The 21732-nt window shown below is 37.3% G+C and overlaps 3 protein-coding genes across 6 annotated transcripts; 2 read left to right on the top strand and 1 right to left on the bottom strand.

Moving 5' to 3' along the window:
• Window positions 1-5501: 5501 nt before the first annotated feature.
• Window positions 5502-8445, top strand: LOC107703816 (gastrula zinc finger protein XlCGF57.1-like). 2 transcript variants are annotated; one of them, XM_016506563.1, is made up of 2 exons: window positions 5502-5818; window positions 7032-8445. In XM_016506563.1, the coding sequence occupies exons 1-2, from the start codon at window positions 5671-5673 to the stop codon at window positions 8168-8170; spliced, it is 1287 nt and encodes a 428-aa protein (XP_016362049.1). In that variant the 5' UTR covers window positions 5502-5670; the 3' UTR covers window positions 8171-8445. The 2 variants fall into 2 exon arrangements, with proteins under 2 accessions (XP_016362049.1, XP_016362050.1); XM_016506564.1 differs by lacking the exon at window positions 5502-5818 and adding an exon at window positions 6041-6307.
• A 908-nt stretch (window positions 8446-9353) lies between these two features.
• LOC107703723 (tektin-4-like) lies at window positions 9354-13232 on the bottom strand. The gene is made up of 4 exons (XM_016506440.1): window positions 13161-13232; window positions 10853-11075; window positions 10065-10219; window positions 9354-9991 (listed from the first exon to the last, which is right to left on the bottom strand). Exons 1-4 carry the CDS (start codon window positions 13181-13183, stop codon window positions 9778-9780), a joined length of 615 nt encoding a protein of 204 aa, XP_016361926.1. The 5' UTR covers window positions 13184-13232; the 3' UTR covers window positions 9354-9777.
• On the top strand, window positions 12229-15639 carry LOC107703724 (lipopolysaccharide-induced tumor necrosis factor-alpha factor homolog). 3 transcript variants are annotated; one of them, XM_016506443.1, is made up of 6 exons: window positions 12229-12629; window positions 12803-12863; window positions 13132-13241; window positions 14651-14734; window positions 14987-15128; window positions 15204-15639. In XM_016506443.1, exons 3-6 carry the CDS (start codon window positions 13142-13144, stop codon window positions 15307-15309), a joined length of 432 nt encoding a protein of 143 aa, XP_016361929.1. In that variant the 5' UTR covers window positions 12229-12629; window positions 12803-12863; window positions 13132-13141; the 3' UTR covers window positions 15310-15639. The 3 variants fall into 3 exon arrangements, with proteins under 3 accessions (XP_016361929.1, XP_016361928.1, XP_016361930.1); XM_016506442.1 differs by having other exon boundaries at window positions 12749-12863; XM_016506444.1 differs by lacking the exon at window positions 12229-12629 and adding an exon at window positions 12717-12720.
• Window positions 15640-21732: the final 6093 nt, after the last annotated feature.

The following is a 21732-nucleotide window of genomic DNA, read 5'->3' as shown; positions in this document are numbered from 1 at the left end:
ATTTCTTATCACTTCATTTCCTCCCTCATGCTCTTCTGCTACAGAAGAGTTAACTTGACAATACATTTGAATAATTTTGAATGTCAGACAAAAATCTTCATGAGGAAGAGAAACTGGCAGGGAGGCAATGACAACTTCTAAAATGTCTGGCCCAGCTTTTCCCCACTTAGCTGCTGCAAAACAGAAAGTCAGTGTTAGTTGCTTATCACTTTCATTCAAAGATTTGAATGAGTCAAAATGTACCTTGGCTCTGTTTCATCCTGTTGTGACTGTTGTGGCTCTGTTTCATCCTGTTGTGACTGTTGTGCCGTATATCCAAGTGAAACGACTTCCTGAACTAGAAAAAAATGCAGGACTTGATTTTGTCCATCGAGAGTTGACTGGATCGTTGCCGTTTGCTATTGCTGCGATCTCATGAGTGTCAGGTTGCTGGAGGGAGAAGGGTTATTGTCGCACATCATAAGACGAGATGTCATTGCAAGGGGGAGGGAAAGTTATTTTGATTAAAAATGACAAGGGCACATGAATTGTAAATAATTATTTATTATAATAATAATAATAATTAAATAATTATTTTTAAATATTTTAGAATAAACATTGCATTCTTCCATAAAATTAGGAATTGTCAATTTTGATTTAATAATGACTTTAATATTTATGTACCGTAATAAAACTGTTATCAAATATTATGTTTAGTCTTACTCTGCAGTCTCATGATCAAAATATTTTATACTTTTGTTTTTTTAAATCAATTACTTCATGTAAATCAGACTAGCAACTTAGTTATTGTTTTTATTCACAAAATTTAAGAAGGAAAATTTGAACTAAAAGGGTTCTATATAAATTCACTTCAGACGGCTGCCTCACACGCAAAATAACCAACAAAAAATGATAGCCTATTATTATATGGTGAGATTCAAAAACTTTAAAAAACAAAACACTACAAATCTAAAGTCAAAATTTGACGGTTTCAGACAATGATTAGGTTTAGATTTTCAAAACCATGAATAGAAATTGATAATGCTTATATTTACATCAGAGTCCTATTTGCAGATGACCATTACAGACTGTTTGTTACAACTTGAATTTCAACGTACATTAGCTGTGTTTGTGTGAATGTGTGTGAGCCCTGTGATGGACTGCCCATCTGTCCAGGGTGTTTCCCCGGGACAGACTCAGCCCCCCGTGATCCTACAGAGGATAAGCCGTTTGGAGAATGGACGGATGGATTATCTGTGTGATTATCCGTTTTGAAGGCTGTTGCTATGTAGAGTCCGATAAACAGCGTGTACTCAACATAGAATCTAGATGGCCATTTTAGGACTTGCAGGTTGGAATGCGTCAAACTGATCCACCCAAAGCTTTTCTTTAGCAATGCAATCTTATTTTGAATGTGCACTGAACAGAGTCACCATAGAACATTCCAAAGAACATTTGGTCATTTTATACCATCAAAACGAGTTTAAATGTTTTTTAAATTCCAATGTACTGATTATTTTAACACCTAAACCATCTCAGTTTGTTCTGGTTTTGTTTTCTTACTAAGCACATGGGTATGTTGTTTTGTTGATTTAAATAAAACATGTTGACATCTCATGTTGTCATCACCTCTCCTTTCAAGTGTAATTTTCATCCTGGCACTGTAAAATATCCCTATTAGAAGTGTTTACAGGAATGTTTCTAAAGCAGGGAAATACAATATGTCAATATAATGGAAAGCACTTAATATTCACCAAACAAAACATTTCGATTAACACGACATACATTAATACACCATGGCCTGGTTTCACAGACAGGGCTTAGACTAAGCCAGGATTAGGCCATAGTTAATTTAAGTAATTTTTATGAACATGCCTTAGAAAAAACATTACTGGTGTGCATCTTGAGACAAAGGCACTGATATATTTAAAAATCAGTCAGTGCAAGTTTCTTTCAGTTGAAACAGCTCAGACTTACATTTTAGTCTGGAACTTAAGCCTTGTCTGTGAAACTGGGGGCATATATTCTTAGATAAGCTATATTATTACAGTAATATTTAACACGTCCGTAATGTTGCTGCGAAATGTATTTAAGAATCTTCTTTTGATGTCCGATGATTGAAGGGTGGGAGAATGTCATCTGTGCCCAGTTATTGCAAATGCTTATTACTGAATTCATAGATCCAGCCTAAAACTTTTTTTTTTTTTTTTACCAGTCGCTGATTGTGAGCTAATCATTGATTAGAAAAGGTCTACGGAGTTTGAGGCAGATTAAACATGCAGTGGCAGCCACTCAGACAGTCTCTAGAGTAGCCTAAAGCTTTGCTGTCCTTTCCCCTGGTTCTGGCCACTGCTCCTCAGCATGTCGGTTGTGCACGGCCCTGAAGGATAACATAAGCTTGACTGATTACTGAGACCAGGCACAGGTTTTCTGCAATGGGGTTTCCACAAACCAGCTGCATGACTTGCATTCTTTTGAGATCCTAAAATACTACATTAATCCCTACTTTGTGGAATGTAACTGAATCTAAACTGAACCGAGATCAGTTAAAGCCATTATACACTGGTTCATGGGTCCACCAGATCAGCGGCCTCTAGCGGCGAACCATCGACATTTCGAGACCCGGAGACATAATGAAGCCTCGTTTGTGGAATTCACTCGCACTGAACCCTTCGAATCAAAAGATTCAGAACGTTTCGAAGCCTCATGAAGCAGCGTTCGAAAGCGTCCATACACAGAATATGCCAAATGGCAGGGCTGTATGTCGCACGTGCTACAAAATTTTTTATTTTATATTTTGTTAAGGTGTAAGAGGTGTTATGTTTCTGCACTCTTCCATTTTTAGCAAATTAAGAAAACTTTGTCAAAAACAATTTTTGTGATGGTTTGTATTTTTTGTGCTCTGTATGGAACATCAGTGCCTGTTTAAGTGATGAACTCCATTACTTGTGTTTGTTTTCAGACGTTTTATACGTGTGCTACAACTTTTTGGCCTGTGCTACAAAACTTTCAACCTCTGTAGCACCAGTGCTATGTTAAAAAAAAGTTAACGTACAGCCCTGCAAATGGGCATGCCCTATAACACCTGCCCCTTTTCCCCTTGATGCCCAAAGTGCCCTTTTGTCAAGGCAATTTTTTTTTGTAATTAAACGCCCTTTTGTGAAGGCCTGCCCAATCTAACTATTAGTAAAATAATGAATAATAATTTAGCCATAAATAAAATGATCCACATGATGACCTTTCCCCTGATGATCTCATCCTGGATGATCCCTCACATTCAGACACCTTTTGTAATTTAGCGTACTAATATCTTCAATAACGTCCACGGCTGCTGGTAAGTGGAGTTCTCAGCGGAGCAGTGTGCTTGTATACTTATATTATTCAATTATTATTATTTTACAAGAACGCGTGAAGAGAGGATGCACAGATGTTGTTTATATTGCTGTGTGTAGCCTGTGGAAGTAACGTTAGCTGCAGCAAGGGGCTATAATATTTTTGTTCAAAATTTTCCTAATGACAATTTTATGATTGGTTTATAAAGGCTACCTTTTCCCCATATTTATCACAGAATAAGGCAGGAAATATATCTTAGTTTCTATACTAAATGATATGTCAATCAGTACAGCATTATTCTTATAGTTTATTTATGAGCTGGCGATAACTTGAAAAACACAAACCATATATTTTCACAATCGTGTGTTTATTGTCTTCACGTTTCATCAGTAACGTTTGTGCTTTTTATTCAACTCAGCTACAGCAATAGCCAGATGCTTTTGTCCATATTAGGGATTTCCTGCACGTCATAAGTTATTACTTCTATGAGTCTGTTTTGGACTTTCTGCACGAGAGCACCCTCTGGCTTCGAGTATGAATGAAACATGCACTGCATGAGAGTTCAGCGCTCTTGATATTCACATCTCCTCATTTTGGATACGAATAAAACGTCAGGTCATGCATAGACTATCCATGCTCTCTTTTAATTTAAATCTAGAGCACACCTGCCCGAATAAAATGCAGGGGACGAATTTACATTTTATTAAAATTAAATATTTTCTCTTTCGTTCTTGCTGTTTAATTGGGAAAAGTTTAAAGGGCATTGAGGGGTCTTGTCTTTTTTATGTTATCTGACTAAAAACTATTCATACTTTGAACTATTATTTTTACAGTATTTATTTAAAAAACGTAAAGTGCCTTAAAAATAATTACAACACTGGTAAGGCTAATACTGATTTTCTCATCCTCCGAATTATATTTATCAATCCTGTTTTTATCATCATTATTAAAAAAAATGAATAAATTCAGAACAGGATTAGAATAGAATTTTTAAATAAGACAGAAATATTTTTTTCTACAACAGCAACAGTAGTGTTTACAACAGCAAAACCACCATATCCTGTAAACTCAATAATAATAATAATAATAATATCAATAATATAATTCAGTTTCTAATTCCAGAGTAATTAAGAGGTGCAAAGAAAACAATCTTTAACTTTTACATTTAAAATCGTCTTTTCTGTTCTGTTTCTTTTTCAAAACTGCGTCACAATTTTCTGCTGTATCAATACAGAAGCATCCGTTTCAGCCCTATTAAAAGCCGTGTTCCATGTGTGCCCCTTTTATACTTTGAGCACCTGCCCCTCTAAAGGTCTCTGCACGGCCCTGCTTTCACCTGCCCTCAGTGTGCGAAGAGCTTCAGGCAACATAAAAATCTTAAACGTCACATGAGAAATCACACTGGAGAGAAGCTTATTGTCACCTGTGTACAGAATCCATCCAAATGAAGTGATGGCAGTCATAGCGCACCAGCACATCGGGCAGTTATCGGAGAAGAGTGATGTAGTCAATTTGTTTGATTATGCCATTGAATTAATTTATTAAATATAATATAGTCCAACAAGTCGCTGAATTTGTCCGCACACTGAACTTTTTTTCCGATCAGACCAAAAAAGGTCTCTCAAAAAAGTAGTTTTTATTAGCCATATGCAAAATGTATTAAAAACAGACCAAAGAGCAGACGTTTCAGCCCATGCATTTTTAAAGCAAAAAAGCAACAACACACTTAAATAGGCACAATTGCAAATTGTTGACAGCTGATCTTAATCAATGAGGGATAATTGTCATGCCAGCAATTTCCCTTTACAAAAAAACATACAAGATCCATCTCTTCATTTAATCCAGTCAGGGTTAATGATTTCAACTCACAAATCCAAAAAGCCTCTCTTTGTTATAAATTGGTACAAAGAGAGGCTTTTTGGATTTTTGCAGACACTGCACATCTTGTCCCCCAACCCCCCCCCCAACACTGCACATTTTGCATCTCCCTTTTGATAATACAGATCTTCAAAAGCACTTGATAATTATAGACAGGTACGTGCTCAGGGTTGGATTTGAACTCTGAAGGTAGGTAGATCTCCAGAAACAAGATTGTGCACCCCTGGTTCAGCTGATCGTCGCCCCCTAGCGGTGAACACTTGAAATATCAAAGCGTTTCCGAGCAGTATATGACGCGGCAGCATGGCCTCGGTGCTGAAATCACGTGACTCGACCAGTTTGATATGCGCACTGAATAACAGCTTCGTTTATGGAAACTTGGAAGCTTGTTTAAAAAGAAAGCCAAATCAGTGATTTCAAACCAAATCCGTTTTGGTTGTAGAATATCCATTAGAGAATAGAGTGAATGAAACCTGACTGATGGAGGCTGATGAAATAAGCGGCATCGAACATTTCCTGGTGATAAAGATGGAGCAGCATGAAAACAATCAGACCCCAGAGACTCCAGATGCGCAGACGAAAACCTGCCCGTCCTTACCTATACAAGATTGCAAGAACAAAAGGCCGTGTAAGTTGGTTCTTTGTCAGTTACAAAGAATCAAATAAGTTAAAAGATTATGTTTATTCTGTTGACTGCGACTAATGAAAAGTGACGAGTATCAAATGATTTATGCCGATTTGGAAAGGTTGTTACTCCAGATGTTTAAATGTCCGAAATAGCTGGGAATATATAGACCAGCTGTATTTTAAAAATAACAGACTAAAATTTAGACCAGAGAAGGCCAATGCCTTAGAAAACGCGATTTTTTAGATTTGATGATTTAATAAGATTCTTGTTGGTCAAATTAACTAAAGAGAAGTCTCATGAGAAATGGGCAAAAATCAGGTCAATTGACTCTGAATTTGACAAATCATGTAAAGTATCATTAAATGTCTATGCACATAATGCTCAAGTGTTTCAACTAAAACAAGTTCAGATATATATATTTAATGCCAGATGCCTCCTTCCATGCAGTGAAGACCACTCAAGTACAACAGCAGGTCAGAGAAACTAGGGGTAGGCCTACATTCTAATCATATTTTAATACCATATTCAACATTATATTTTATATTACATTATATTGTAATGTATTTTTGTTGAATATGGCATCACAACAAATGATTTGTGTAAAAAGTATGTTGATCAACTAACTGCACATTATCCTGCTTATTACACAGCTCTGCTCACCATAAAAATAAACAGGTGGATATGAAATACTGATTTGAGTTGAATTTATTTTATAATCCTGCCTATATATTATCTTAAAGCTTCTGCTAAGAAAAACAAATAGTCCACTGCAACATAAAAATTAACCGAGCAACAAGATGAACACTTCAAAAAATATTAATACTGAAATATGCATTTTCATTTGAATGAAATGAGTTCAGTTCATAGTGTGATGTGAGAGACATGAAAACATGCCGCAGGTTTCAGTTACCCAGCGAACTAAAAACCTGAGTTGCCTTGCACAACAATAAATATATCAGAAGCCATGTTTGACCAATCAGAATGAAGAATTTAAGAGAGTTGTGTAATAACAATTTAAAACAGATTCTTGCTTAAGTTACTTGAGTACACATGTGCATCCCAAACTCTAATCTGATTTAGTGAAGATGCATATTTATGATGTTCATCTTACTCTATTGTTTGGGGTGCACATCTATTACTGTCCGTTACTGTGCAGCTGTTACTGTCTCAACGTAATTGTCCATAAAGTGATTTTTGACATTGATTATTTTAGATCTTAAAGAACAGAAAGAAGATTCTGTCACATGTCATCAGTATGAGATGCAAGCAAACCTTAAGCAGCACATGAGCATTCACACGGAAGAGAAGCCGTTCATCTGCCCTCAGTGTGGAATGAGTTTCATATTTAAACAAAGCCTTGAGAGACACATCAGAATTCACACTGGGGAGAAGCCTTTTACCTGCTCCGAGTGTGGGATAAGCTTCATAGAGAAACAAAAGCTTAACATTCATATGAGAATTCACACTGGGGAGAAACCATTCACCTGTTCAGATTGTGGAAAGAGTTTTACAGTGAACAGGAGCCTTAAGAGACACGTGAGAATTCACACTGCAGAGAAACCATTCACCTGCACCCAATGTGGAAAGAGCTTCATGGAAAAAGGACACCTTGAAAGTCACATGGGAATTCACACTGGAGAGAAACCTTTCACCTGCTCTGAGTGTGGAAGGAGTTTCACAGTGAACAGAAACCTTAAGAGACACATGAGCATTCACATGGAAGAAAAGCCTTTCACCTGCCCTCAGTGTGGAAAGAGCTTCACAGAACAAGAGCACCTTAAAAGTCACATAACCATTCACACTGGAGAGAAATCTTTCGCCTGCTCCGAGTGTGGAAAGAGTTTCCCAGTGAAACAAGGCCTTAAGAGACACGTGAGAATTCACATTGGAGAGAAGAATTTCACATGCTCTGAGTGTGGAAAAAGTTTCATGCAGCAAGGACACCTTCAAAACCACATGAGAATTCACACTGGAGAGAAGCCTTTCATCTGCTCTGCGTGTGGAAAGAGGTTCACAATGAACATTACCCTTGAGAGGCACATGAAAATTCACACTGGAGAGAAACCTTTTGCCTGCCCTTATTGTATGATGAGTTTCACAGTGAAACAAGGCCTTGAGAGACACACGAGAATTCACACTGGAGAGAAACCTTTCATCTGCTCTGAATGTGGAAGGAGTTTCACAGTGAAACAAAGCCTTAAAAGTCACATGAGAATTCACACTGGAGAGAGACCTTCCGACAGAGTGGAGAAATCTCCTCTACCACCACCTGTGTGCAGCATCCCTCCAAATGATGCAAAGTCAGTCATAGCGTACCAGGACACCCACCAGCTATTGGAGGAATGTGATTAGTCAATCTATTTAAATTATTGGAATGGCCAGGACTGATAAGAGACCACTAGATGCCAGTAAACACAAGGTAAATAGAAGAATTTGATACAATGAAAGTGTTGTAACCGAAGCCATCACTGCAATTTAGTAATTTGTGTGTTTTTCAATTTACATACATTTCACAGACTTATTTACCAATATCCCTAAACTATATAGACTACACCCCTACTAGGCTAAACCCCCTCAACTACCTACTAAACTGCTGGAAAGGGGACCTATTATACAAAATTCACTTTTGCAAGGTGTTTGGACATATCTGAAGGGTTGCAATGGTCCCTTGAAAGGCCATTTTCCTTAAAGAGCCCCTATTATGTAAAATTCACTTCTACATGGTGTTTGAACATAAATGTGTGTTAGCAGTGTGTGTACACAACCACCCTGTAATGATACAAATCCACCCACTCCTTTTTTTTTAATCCCCATAAATAATAAGCAGTGTCTCCCAATGGCCTATTTTTAGCATTGGTGCTAATGTGACGTCACATTAGCCACAGGCCCCGCCCACGAAAGTTGACAGACACTGCCGTTTTAACATAGAACCGCCCTGAGCGAGTTGTACACAGTCCGCCATTGCTGCACTGACCAGAATGTCTCCCAAGCGTTTTAGGTGTTCTGTAGCTGGATATATTAATCCACATAGCTCTCTCCATTTACTCCCGAAATCTCAGCCGCTGAAGATGAGGTGGAATTTTGTTTTAGAAGAAAATGCTCCCTCAACTCTACAGAAATTCATTTATGTCTGCACAAATCATTTTACACCGGACTGCTTTGTGAATGAGGGTCAGTATAAAGCAGGTTTTGCACAAAAATTGTTCCTGAAGGATGGAGCAGTGCCAACTGTAGTGCTAACTCAATATTAACCCTGTAGTTTGTAAACATGGACTGATGAAATTATGTTTCTCATGTAAATTTAAATAGAGAAAGTGCTTTCCAGTTTTGTCTGTATTTGCATCAGACAGTCTGTGGGCTCAAAGTAGTCTTACCATACAGATACCAGTTGTCTTTCCACAGATGCCAGTTCGTTGAGTTCATTTTCAGAAATATTTCATTGTTATTGTAATGACTTAAAAAAAATACAGTAATAATAGTTTTCATATGTCATGTATGTTTGAATTTTTATTAATCATTAACAAACACTGTCATAATTTAATAAAAGTCAGTGGTATACAGCTTTAGTTTGGACATTGCTGACTTTCATTGTATAGGCAAAAACAGTTAAAAAACATTCTTCAGAATCTTTTGTGTTCTGCATAAGAAATAAAGCCATATAGGTTTGAATTGTTATGAGGGTGAGTTAATGAGGACAGAATTTAAATTTTTGAATAGTATAACTTTAAGTGTAAATTTGTGTAGGCCTAAGACAGTTCACTTCTTTTATAATACAGTATGTAGAAAGAAATATAAATGACAAATAAAAGGTATACACTAAACCACTTAAAGATATAATTTATCATTTAAAACTGCATTCAAAAAACACTGATGCACTAAAAACACTAAAATGCACACACACTGCATGCCACTGGAAGTTACTGTCTAATGGATCCAGACCTCCTGGTGAATAGTGCATATTATGAGACTGTCAGTATCCAGACAACACTGTGACAGAAGGGTAGCGTCATACACTTCTCTCGGTCGATGAGGAGGGAGTTTGTTTTGCAAGAGATGTCTTTCTCCAGGGACAGTTTGCTTTCCTCCAGGTCAGAAAAAGATTTGCGTGCTTCATACAGCTGCTGCTGTAGGGCTGATACTGTACTGTTGAGTTCTGACGCCTCACCTAACAAACTACATAAACACACACACACATCAGATGGGTTTATGCGTGTTGGGAGTGTGTGCATGTTTTTGTGTTATGTACCTGAGCTGAGGCTGGTCTCGGCACGGCTCCATGTTGGGTCTGAAGGTTCGGTAATGCAGTCTAGATTGAGCCACTCTGAGCGGAGCTTCTTTATCATACACAGCTTGCTGCAGGGATGAGATATTCCTCTCCTGAGCCCCAATCTGCTCCAGAATCTATTACACAGACATATTAAAGGAAAAGGTCATCCAAAAATTACATTTTGCTGAAAATGTACTCATCCTCAGACCATGCATGATGTAGATGAGTTTGTTTTTTCATAGAAACAGGTTTGGAGAAATGTAGCATTCCATCATTTGTTCACCAGTGTATCCTCTGCAGTGAGCTGATAAAAACATCACAATAATCAACAAGTAATCCACACTGCTCCAATCCATCAGTTACCGGGGATGGACTTTTTCCACTGGAGGAAGTGTTATTATGAAGTATGGACTAAGATATTTTGGCTAGAAGCAATGGTTTAAAGTTCAGACTTGGAGTGGTGTGAATTACTTGTGGATTATTGTGATGTTTTTATCCGCTGTTTGGACTCTCATTCTGACGGCACCCATTCACTGCAGAGGATCCACTGGTGAGCAAATGATGGAATGCTACATTTCTCCAAATCTGTAAACTTTCAGTAAATGTTCATTTTTGTGTGAACTATTCCTTTAAACATTGATAGTGTTCAAAATTTTAACCCGTTGGTTTATGTTTATTTGTATGAAATCTGCAGATTAAATAGACCCTATAATATGTGAAACCTTGTGTACATGTATTGGCTTTTGTTTTGTGTAAGTGTGTATTGCCTGTGCCAGGTGCAGCTCCAGCTGTGTTTTGGCTTGGCTCAGTTCCATGCAGCACTGGTTCAAGGCCCGATCTACAGCGGCACACCGCGTCCGGAGATCCTCAGCCATCTCCTGCAGTACCCGTTCAATCAGCCGCCTCAAGGCCTGGCTCGCCACCTCCTCTCTCTCTGCCAGCCGCAGGTTATCCACAGTAAACTTACACCAAACCTCCTCATCGCACACCCTACAGAGAAACACATCTGAGATGCTGTCACTACAACAGCTGCGGTCTTAAACTGCTGGCAGTGTTATACATTATCAGAAACCCAATGATGCCAAAAATTGTTCTTGATCGACTGCTTTAATGTGTGTGGAATGAAAATGAAGTTGTATCACTCCAACTGAGCAGAGGTAAGGTCTGACACGCACTGGTCCTGCAGCACAGCTGAGCTGGGATGCCGTGTGTCGGTGCTCCTGTTGTTAAAGCGTCCACATCCAGACCTTGGATTTGGGATTTAACCTAAGAAATAACCAGGCTATGAAAGCAACATTAATAAATAAATGATATAATTCTCTTCCGTCTCCCCCTTAAAACAGTATCAGAGAAGGAAAAGGCAGAACCCCAGATATGATTAATGCAAGCTTATGGACGTTTTATGTCCCGTTCATGGCACTTCTGAATGTACTGGATGAGGAAGATGGTAGATGTTTCAGTGCATGGAAAATCAAGGCTTTAAACATTAGATTCTTTAGCAAAATAAAGGTTTATGTCACCAAATTCACAGAAAACAACAAATTTTCAGCATTGCATGCTGGACTGTGAAGGGTGACATGGTCAGTTGTTTACCCAGGATATGCTGGCCTCTCTGTGTTTCTACAGTCAGGTGCTTCCTCTTTCTAGCAGGATTTTAATTGACATCATGTTGCTTCACTAAGGTTAATAACTGACTAATTCCAGGAAATGCTGGACTCAAATTGAGGTGATATGAATCAACAGAATGGAACAGCACTCATCTGTTTCACTGGGTTGATGGAAACTTCCTCCTATGATGCAGTATCACATTAACGTTTTACGAGCAATTAGTACAACTGACAGAGCAAAATATAACGATACAGTTACAGCGTGTGTACATCACCCAAAAGAAGTGGAAGAGAGGAACTGGACTGCAGTAAAGTCACAAATCTGGTCTCAGATTACATATAAGCAGTGTATGAACACACTACAAATATAATCAGAAAGGAATCAAACCATTTAAATCAAATCAGAACATGATAAAGTGGTTTATAATCTGCATATGGTACTACACAAACAGGCTATTGATTAAAAATTAAACACATAAAAGACACATCAAATGTCAATATTTTGTCATTTTCAACAACCAAACATAATACGCATTCCTGTTAATGCATGACTTTGCCCTATTACATAACATGTAACATTGCTTAACAAGGTTGACACCCAGGAAGTGACATCATTTGGATCTTTTTACAGCATGGCATAAAGACAAGTAAAAAAAAAAAAAATACTGATATAATTGTGTCGACTGCATTCATCAAACTGAACTATTCAACCCTGTTAAGTTACTATAAGAAGAAAATCTAACAACATCTTCACAAGTTTATCAATAGCCAAAAACCAACAATTGGTTCCCATCTGGTTAGACCCTCCTGAGTGATCATTTAGGATTTAGGCCCGATTATGTAACCTGTTCATGGACAGTGCCATCTAAATCACAAGTCTGCCAAAATTTGCTCTAACATTAAAAGGAAGTATGTAAACAAGTGGAAAAATAACTTGGTAAGCATGATAATGATGCTTTCTTTCTCTCCTTGTCTTGGAAAACAGGCAGGTTGGTCACAACTGATGTAAAGATAACCCTGTCTATGCAGTAAGTGTCACTGTTATCTCGTCTGTAGTTTTATGCCCACATTTATGACTGTAGCCTGCTGTCCACGCCCTCTCGCTCACAGCCATCCAGATCCTGCTGTACATTGAGAGGAGAAGCAACACAACGCATACAGGGACTCACAGGTACGTGTTGTGCACACAATTTTTCCATTAAAGTGAAGGTTATGCTTTTGTTATATGTCAAGTACATAAAGGGATATGTTATTGATCTTTGCATTGATAAGTCAGTGCTATCATGATAATATATACAGTGTGTGCCGTTTGTGGCATGTACTATAGCGATAGAAAAATCAGCAGAACAAGATTAGGAAAGAGAGAAAATTACATGACGAATATAAAGAAACGTACGTCTATTTTCCAATTCCTCGTCTTTATGTTTTTGCATCCACAGGTTTTTGATAATGGAGAAAGACTACTCACCCCCGCATTATTCTAGTCCTCATATGGACCAGACAGGCATAAACTACCCTGGGCAGCAGGCAGCATACCCATCTCAAGCAGGTCAGCTGATCTTCCACTTTAATCACACTAATAAGAACGAACAGGATGATTACGCACCAATGTAATAAAAGTTAGTGAAAACTTTAGAACAGGGGTGCCCAAACTCAGTCCTGGAGGGCCAATGTCCAGCAGAGTTTAGCTCCAATTTGCCTCAACATACCTGCCAGGAAGTTTCTAGTATACCTAAAAAAAAGCTTGATTAGCTGGTTCAGGTGTGTCTAATTGGGGTTGGAGCTAAACTCTGCAGGACACTCCCTCCAGGACCGAGTTTGGGCACCCCTGCTTTAGAATCTCAACCCCAAAATGTGAGCCAATATTCAACGGTCTTTGTTGTAGAAACAGTACACGTATTATCAGTTTTATGTAATGGGTTATAAGGAAGTCAAATATGTGATGTTTCAATCTGTGACGTCAGATGTTCCCTGTAAAACAAACACAGACTTTGGCTTGTGTGATCTCAGATTATGATTTATGAGTGTAAGAATAGTATATGAAACTGTTACAATATTTTGACCTCTATTAAATGAATAGTTCATCCAAAAATGACAAATGACTTAAAATGTACTCACCCTCAGGCCATCCAATATGTAGATAAGTTGTTTTTTTTGTTCATCTGAACAGATTTATCATTACATCACTTGTTCACCAATGGATCCTCTGCAGTGAATGGGTGCCGTCAAGTAATCCACACCACTCTAGTCCATCAATTAATGTCTTGTGACGCGAAAAGCTGCATGTTTGTAAGAAACAAATCCATCAAGGCATTTTAATTTCAAACCGTCGCTTCTGGCCAAATAGCAGTCCATAATCAATAATAGCATTTCGTTTAATGAAAAGGCCCATCCTCTGTTGTCCTGTCACATCCAAATCCACCCACATATTTGTTTAGAACTCTACTACTAAAATTAAACTATACCTTTAAATCCAGTAGATTGGTACTAATGAATGACTATTGGAGAGAGTGGCAAACATGGAAACATACTGTACATACACCATAGAGGTGAAATCTCTGACTGTGAAAATCTGTGTAATATATATATATTCATCCTGGAAGTTATCAGAAGAATGACAGTTTTAGAAAAAAACAAAGATGCCTTGGGTTTCCTGGGCATCTCAAAGTCACAGAACAATGAATGTTGGAATATACAAGCAAATTTTACGGGTGAACCTCACAATGTCCATCCATCAGCCAAAGCTTCACGACTGGATAATATATATAGCATGTTAATGATCCTGAACACAATTAAATCAGCAACTGAACAATTGAAACTTAAGTAATGTCCTGTTTTAAAAGGGCCTAACCTTCACACGTTCTTCGAGTAGTTTGTGAAAATTCTGAACTTGATTCCGAACAATCAGGAATCAAACAATTCAGTGTTATATCAACCAGTGCTTTGGCTCTTTTACAGGTCCACAAGCTGCACCTTCCCAGCCACCTCCATATGGGTTTGGGTATCCAACCATCACTATCCAGCCCACGATGGTCCCTATAGGTGAGTTTCCAGCACCCAAGACCCAGTATTTCTAACATTTTTATTCAAGCTATGAATTAAAGAGAGTATCTATTTATAATTAATTACTAAAATATCTCTAATAATGAAAGGCACAGCCCTGCAACCCCTAAAATTTTTATTTGTTAATCTGATGGATGTCCTTCTGATGGTTTACTGTGCAAATACTAGCTTACACTAGCTGTTCTTTTTGCATTCGTTCCGCGTTTAATCGATGCATTTTTACATATGCAGTTGCCCAGATGGCAGTCATGAATCTCACTGATATACCAGGCCGCATTACCTGTCCTCACTGCATGACGGACATCATCACGGAAGTCGAATATATCAATGGATTGCTCACCTGGTTAATCTTCGGAAGCCTTGTGATTTTTGTGTAAGTATGCACAGATTGCTGATATTTAATTCATAGACTGCTGATATTTAGAGCTTGTCTGCTGTGTTTTTTCAGGTGCTGGCTCTGTTGTTGCATCCCATTCTGTGTGGACACATGCAAGGATGTGAAACACACCTGTCCAAACTGCAAGAACATCATCCGCATTTACAAACGTTTGTAGCACATGCTGCACCAGAGAACATGAAGAACCATCAAAAAACTGAGAACTTGCATTATGTTACCCTATTACAAAGTTTTGGTGACCGAAGAGATGTCTTTTGTTCTTCTGTACACAACCACTACAAAGTCTATTAACTTACCTTTTGTTGCAATATCTCTATCCAATCCATTCGTATATTTCATATGGGAGTTAATGAGTTTATATTTTGAAATCCTGTAGAACAGATGCATAGATTAAATCACAACCTGACAAATGTGTAGAACAATAGTTTAGACAGATATTTCTAGTAATAGAATTACACTTTCTCTGGAAGGATGCCGCATGCTTTCCACTGGGACTGTATATACAAATTTATGTTTTTAATAATGTGTATATATATATATATATATATATATGAATAAAACAACTCCTGTTTAAGCTCTATTTGCAGTGGAACATCACTTGTTATACACACACACACACACCTGAAGCTTCAGGTTGGTGGTGTTTGCCTCAACAATCGAAAAGGAGAGATTTGGCAGAGGGTACATAAATATTCAGAATAAATAGAGAAAAATCTGGAATCCACTGGCCTGCAGTATCCAGTTAGGCCTAAAAATCATGCACATACTCCAGAGAGATATCATGCACACCACTCTTGAAGATGAAGAGAGTTGTTTTCTTTGATACCCGTTTTTTTTGTAAGAACTTGGAGAACAACAATCTCAGGTTCACTTCGAGGTACTGGAGGAACTAAGGAACAGACTGTGAGAAGCTTAAAGTGAAAAGATCTGGACTGGGCAGTGCTCAAGAAGGACATTAAATGGTCAGTGTTACAAAAGCACTCACAAAGCAGAGCTGAACAAATGGATACTCATCTCAGGTATTTTTACTGAATAATTGGAATGTGGAATTGGTTCACTGGCTGTTTGCAGGAACACAAGAGGGCAGACCAACCATTTTATTCATGCTTGTTTGGTCTACATTATGCTTACCATCCTCCCCATTAAGATGCATCCAGTGTCCTTCTGATGCACACACAAAAAGGATAATAACAATATCTGTATCTAGTATCTGACAGGCAAAGCATTGCAAATTGGGTTTTCTGAAGGAAAGTATTCATCTCTCTATATCTCTTCATACACATGCAAAATTTTGGAGCATTTTGGAACATATCCAAGCAGAAATCCTAATTAAAAATCAATACATTTTCCATTAAATTATATATTATTTAACCACATAATTAAAAATATACTGCCTTACACATCTTCAGTGCACAATACACAGATTTAATGCAGTAAGTACTATGAATTACTTTTTATAGTAGCTTGAATGTAGTTTCACATGTTTGTAGCCAGCGAGTTAAAAAAAAAAAAAGTGTATAGCTGTAAAATATAAATCTATAGAACCTCTTAACCTGCTGCCTGGCTTAGATAATTATCATCTTAGGTTTCAATGGAGAAAAAAACAATATTCAAAAAAAAAAAAAAAAAAATCATGGTTATTTGAGAAAACTAGGGGCAAATTTGTTTACATGGAAAACAGTGACATTACACTGGAAGATGATGTTGATGGAAGTGTGATTGTCTAAAATGACGGTTACTATTACAGTGAAGTGTAAAGTGAGGTGAAAAACAAAGAGGAGCTGGATCCAAGTGAGCTTTATTACAAATAAATACAAATGAGCCAAACACAACGCACAGATAACCAGGAACAGCAAACAGAATGAGAACACCAAACTTACTGCCATGAAGAACAAGACCTTACAAATAACATAGGAAAACACTGGGGTATATATACATACACAAGAAAACCAGGGCTAACTAGGGACAGGTGGAGGTGATTAGTTGCTATGGGAACAAACAAGGGTAACTATGGCGACAAGCAAGGCAAGCAAGGAAACAGGAACAGCACACAGTAAACACTTCAACATAAAAGTCCAGACAAGACAGGAACATGAAACAAAAGTATGTTGGTTGTTTTATTTATTGTTTGTTTGTTAGCTTTAACAATAACTTTTATCATTATGTGTATTTTTATGTATTGTGTTATTCATCATGTTATTCATCTGTTTTATGTGTTTATTTATTTATTTTATAGTTTATACATTTTTTTCTTTATTTTTCTCCACTGTCTGCACAGAGTGTCAACACTTAGTTGTAGAGATGAGGACGACAAAGAAGATTCAGATTCAATCTTTAATAATATTCACAGGAAAATCCAAAAGAAGACAGGCAAGTTAACACAACCATACTTAGATGAGACCGGACAAATGAGAACCGAAAACACAGAAACTATATACACAGATCAAAAAAAGCGAACCAATTGGGTAATAGCTGAATAGAATGACTAATCAAATGAGTGAACAAGGCAACTAACTATGAACTATCACGGAAACCAAAGCTAAAACTGAACATAAATGTGACACAGAGGGAGGGTTTAGAAAAGATGTTTACTTTCATTCTGAACTATTTCTGTACTCTGTTTGCATAGAAAGACAAGAACCACATTGATTTTAAAAAGTCATAAATAACCAGACTGGCTAATCTTATGTAATTTATGAAAACTGTATTGTAATTACTTCAAATATCCATTTAATACAAGTTCATTTTAGTACATTTACATTTGGCTACAGGTCTGAAGCTTCATAAAGAAACTAAATGCAGAAAAGGACATTGTTATTTTTCACAAATGTAGGGATACCTAATGAGACAAAAGCTCTCATTCACTTACAAATAGAAAAACAGAATATAAAATGTGTGTATAACATGTAGACTTTTAAACAGACTGCAGGAAAATGAAAGTGAACTACAGTTAAAAAACAAAAACAAAAACAAAAAAGCAGTTAAAATAGTGGGGAACGTTCAAAAGCAACGGTGAACAGTCACAGCAAATAGTATGAATATTAAATTTTCCATATTTATGTCATTATATGCACACAAGAAATATACTGTATACATATATATACATATCCCCTCCCCTCCTCTCTCTCTCTATATCTATATATCACTGGCTGACATAACTGTGAGTTTAATGTACTCTCTCCGTACTCGACCAGTGACTTTCTAGGGAAGATATTCCACAGCTCTCCAGAGACCAGGTATGTGTTCTTGTGAATTTCAAATGGACAAATACAGTAATAAAATTACTATACTTTGGTTGACAGTTGACTTCTGGTTGTTCTGTGAGGTTTAAGGATGAAGGTTTTGCTATCTTTGTGTCGGTCTGTCTACAATCAATGGGCAGTGTGACAAACCTTTTCGGTTTATATTAAATTGTTGAGTCGTCATAAAGAGAAACAAAAGTATTTTTGTGTGTGTGTATATGGTAATGGCATAAGTTTGGGCTGGAAAGGTCTACAATAATTTCCTTGATTGGTTGACTTTAGCACTTTTTCAGAATTATCCTTCTCATCTGTTAAAGGGATAGTTCACCCAAAAATGAAAATTCTGTCATCATTTACTCACCCTCATGTCGTTCCAAACCTGTATGAGTTGCTTTCTTATGTTGAACACAAAAGAAGATATTTTGAAGATTGCTGGTAATCAAACAGTTGGTGGTTGCCATTGACTTCCACAGTAGGAAAAAAAATACCAGCAATCTTCAAAATAACTTCTTTTGTGTTCAACATAAGAAAGCAACTCATACAGGTTTGGGTGAACTATCCCCTTTAAGAACTTGGTTTAAAATAAATACCTGGCACGCATAAGGGTGTGGCAGACATGCTGGACAGGTCCAGCTGTAAATACATGGAAGATCTTATGTTAATACAACATTAAAGAATTTTGAAGTATAGAGTTTAAAGGAGAAAGACAGATGGCAATTTATACGCTGTTCTTTCTCATCTCACAGATCTTTAATAATGGAGAAAGATCCCAAACTCCCTCCATATCCTGGTTCTCCGGTGAACCCAACTAACCGAGTACCCTACCCAGTACAACCAGTTGCATACCAACCTCAACCAGGTGAGTTTACCTTTTTCTTTCCATCTGAGAGAGATGAGTTGAACTGGTTCTGTCAGTTTTTATCATGAGGATTTTCCAGGCCCGGTACCTGCAGTTTATCCTCCTCAAACCACACAGAGCATTCCAATGACTTCAGTCGCTGCAACTCCAGCGGCTCAGCCTGCATCAGCACCTGCCACAGGTCAGCGTACCTTTCTCTTCATCTGACTTACTCATTAGAAACTCAGCACATGCTGGTGACCAACATGTTTGTCCTCACAAGCACCCAACTGACCAACCTCCAAGAACCTTTCAGTGAACAGGCCTTAAAATTGCCACTTTTTCTTATTGTGAAGAATATTTTAATAATCTAAAGTACCTTTTTGCACTAAAAGATCCTTTTGTGCATTGAAAAGTATAATGGGCATTTAAGGGTCTTCATGGAATCATCGATGCCAATAAAGAACCTTTATTTTTAAGTGTGTAGGAATTAAAGATTAAGCTGAATTTCTCGAAACAATCTAAATTTCAAGAAAATATTATCATTATTTAAAACATTTTTTTTTTTCTGCTCAGCCGGTAGTGGTGGTGTCACAGGTACCGCGTCTAGCTGACTTCCCGGGACAGATGAAATGTGTTCACTGCCAGCAGCAGATTGTCACAGAGATCACATATGTCAATGGCCTGCTTACCTGGGGCATCTGTGCAGTTCTTGGCCTTCTAATGTAAGAAACAAAAGGACTTACTTTGCATTTGCAAAACTTTCAATGAACTGATGTTAGATAAAAAAAAAAAATGACTCTGTGATTGTCTTCTTGCATCACTGACAAACTATTTTCTTGTTTGACTGTGTAAAGCTGCTTTGACACAACCAGTATTGTATAAAGCGCTATACAAATAAAGGTGACTTGACTTGCTACAGCTGAAATCAAAGTACAATCAGTATGTTTACATGCACTAATGTTTGCCAATCCGAATGAATCCAATCCGATTTCAGATTCTGAAAGTTGTTTATATAAACCCTAAACTTTACAATCCGAATCACATACATGCATTCAGAACAAAACAAAGAATTTCAGAGTTCAGAACTAGAGAAAACCACCATGATAATAATTATAAATGTTAATTCTAAGAATGTTTTGCTAGCGTTCCCATCAAGTTATAAAAAAGTTATCTCTGAATGCTCAACATTTTTATATTTTTTTAAAAAGTGTTATGCCTTTGTTATATGTGAACATACAGGGAACATTCCATTTTATCATTTTTCAAACATTATGGGAAACTTGCTTTTACATTGATTCTTCTCTGTGCATTCTGAAACAAGTAGTACACTCTAAAAAATGCTGGGTTAAATATAACCCAGCGCTGGGTTAACAAGGGACAAACCCAGCTGTTGGGTTGTTTTGACCCAGCGGTTGGGTTGTTTTGACCCAGCGGTTGGGTTGTTTTGACCCAGCGGTTGGGTTGTTTTGACCCAGCTGTTGGGTTGTTTTGACCCCAACCGCTGGGTCAAAACAACCCAATAGGTGGGTTTGTCCCTTTTCAAGAAAAAACATTCCATGAGCAATGTATGAATAATGTTTTGTGCTAATATTTTGAGAACATTAGTAAAGACCAGAACATTTTGAACAAACATTATATTAACATTACTGGAAGAATTTTTGTTCCTAACTTTGAGATAACATCATCCAGAGGTCTGAGAACATTCCGTTAGCTGGGATCACATTGAGGTGTTTACATAAAGGCTTTTCAGTCTGATTGAGCCATCAATATGATTATAAATGGATTATTTTGGGTGCACACTAACTGAAAGAGAGTGTTTTTCTGTGCAGGATCTGGCCATGTTGTTTGATTCCATTCTTTGTGGATGCCTGCAAGGACGTAGAGCATCGCTGCCCAAACTGCAAGAATGTCGTCTACATGTACAAACGCATGTAATTCGCTCTGACTAATCTTTGGCAATAACATTAAGAGAATTTGACAGAATTTAGTTTTAGCCTTTCTTGGACATATATACAAATCTAACGTGGATATATAAGAGTGCAATGCTTAACCAGCTTTTTATTGATTGACATATACATAACTTTTTATGTAAAAAAAAGTTTAAAGATTTACTTTTTAAAGATATTTACTTTTCATTGTCATTTTGCACAACACGTTTATTTGAATAAATAATTGTTTTACTCTAAAAGTCTTCCTACCTTTTTTTTTTGGCTGTTATTTTTTACAACAAAACAATTGATGATATAGATCAGTGAATTTTTGTTTATTCAATAATATGCCTTATTAATGAAATGAACTTGAACGCAGTGCCACAGATCAAAGGTGAGGAAAAATGGACCAGCCTATCCATGAGGGTTTCAGTGGGTTTAATCTTGTGCTTTGATACTTTTACACATTTGTCAGCTTCACATTACCTCAAATCTCCTCCATATGGGTCTCCATCCACCACAGTTCAGCTCACTGAGGTCCTGCACAAGTGCTTAGCTGCAAAGACCTA

Source organism: Sinocyclocheilus anshuiensis, unplaced genomic scaffold (genome assembly GCF_001515605.1).
Source record: "Sinocyclocheilus anshuiensis isolate Anshui unplaced genomic scaffold, SAMN03320099.WGS_v1.1 scaffold274, whole genome shotgun sequence".
Taxonomy (NCBI): Eukaryota; Metazoa; Chordata; class Actinopteri; order Cypriniformes; family Cyprinidae; genus Sinocyclocheilus; species Sinocyclocheilus anshuiensis.
The sequence above is the reverse complement of the archived record's forward strand: the minus strand, read 5'-3'. Positions and strand labels throughout refer to the sequence as shown.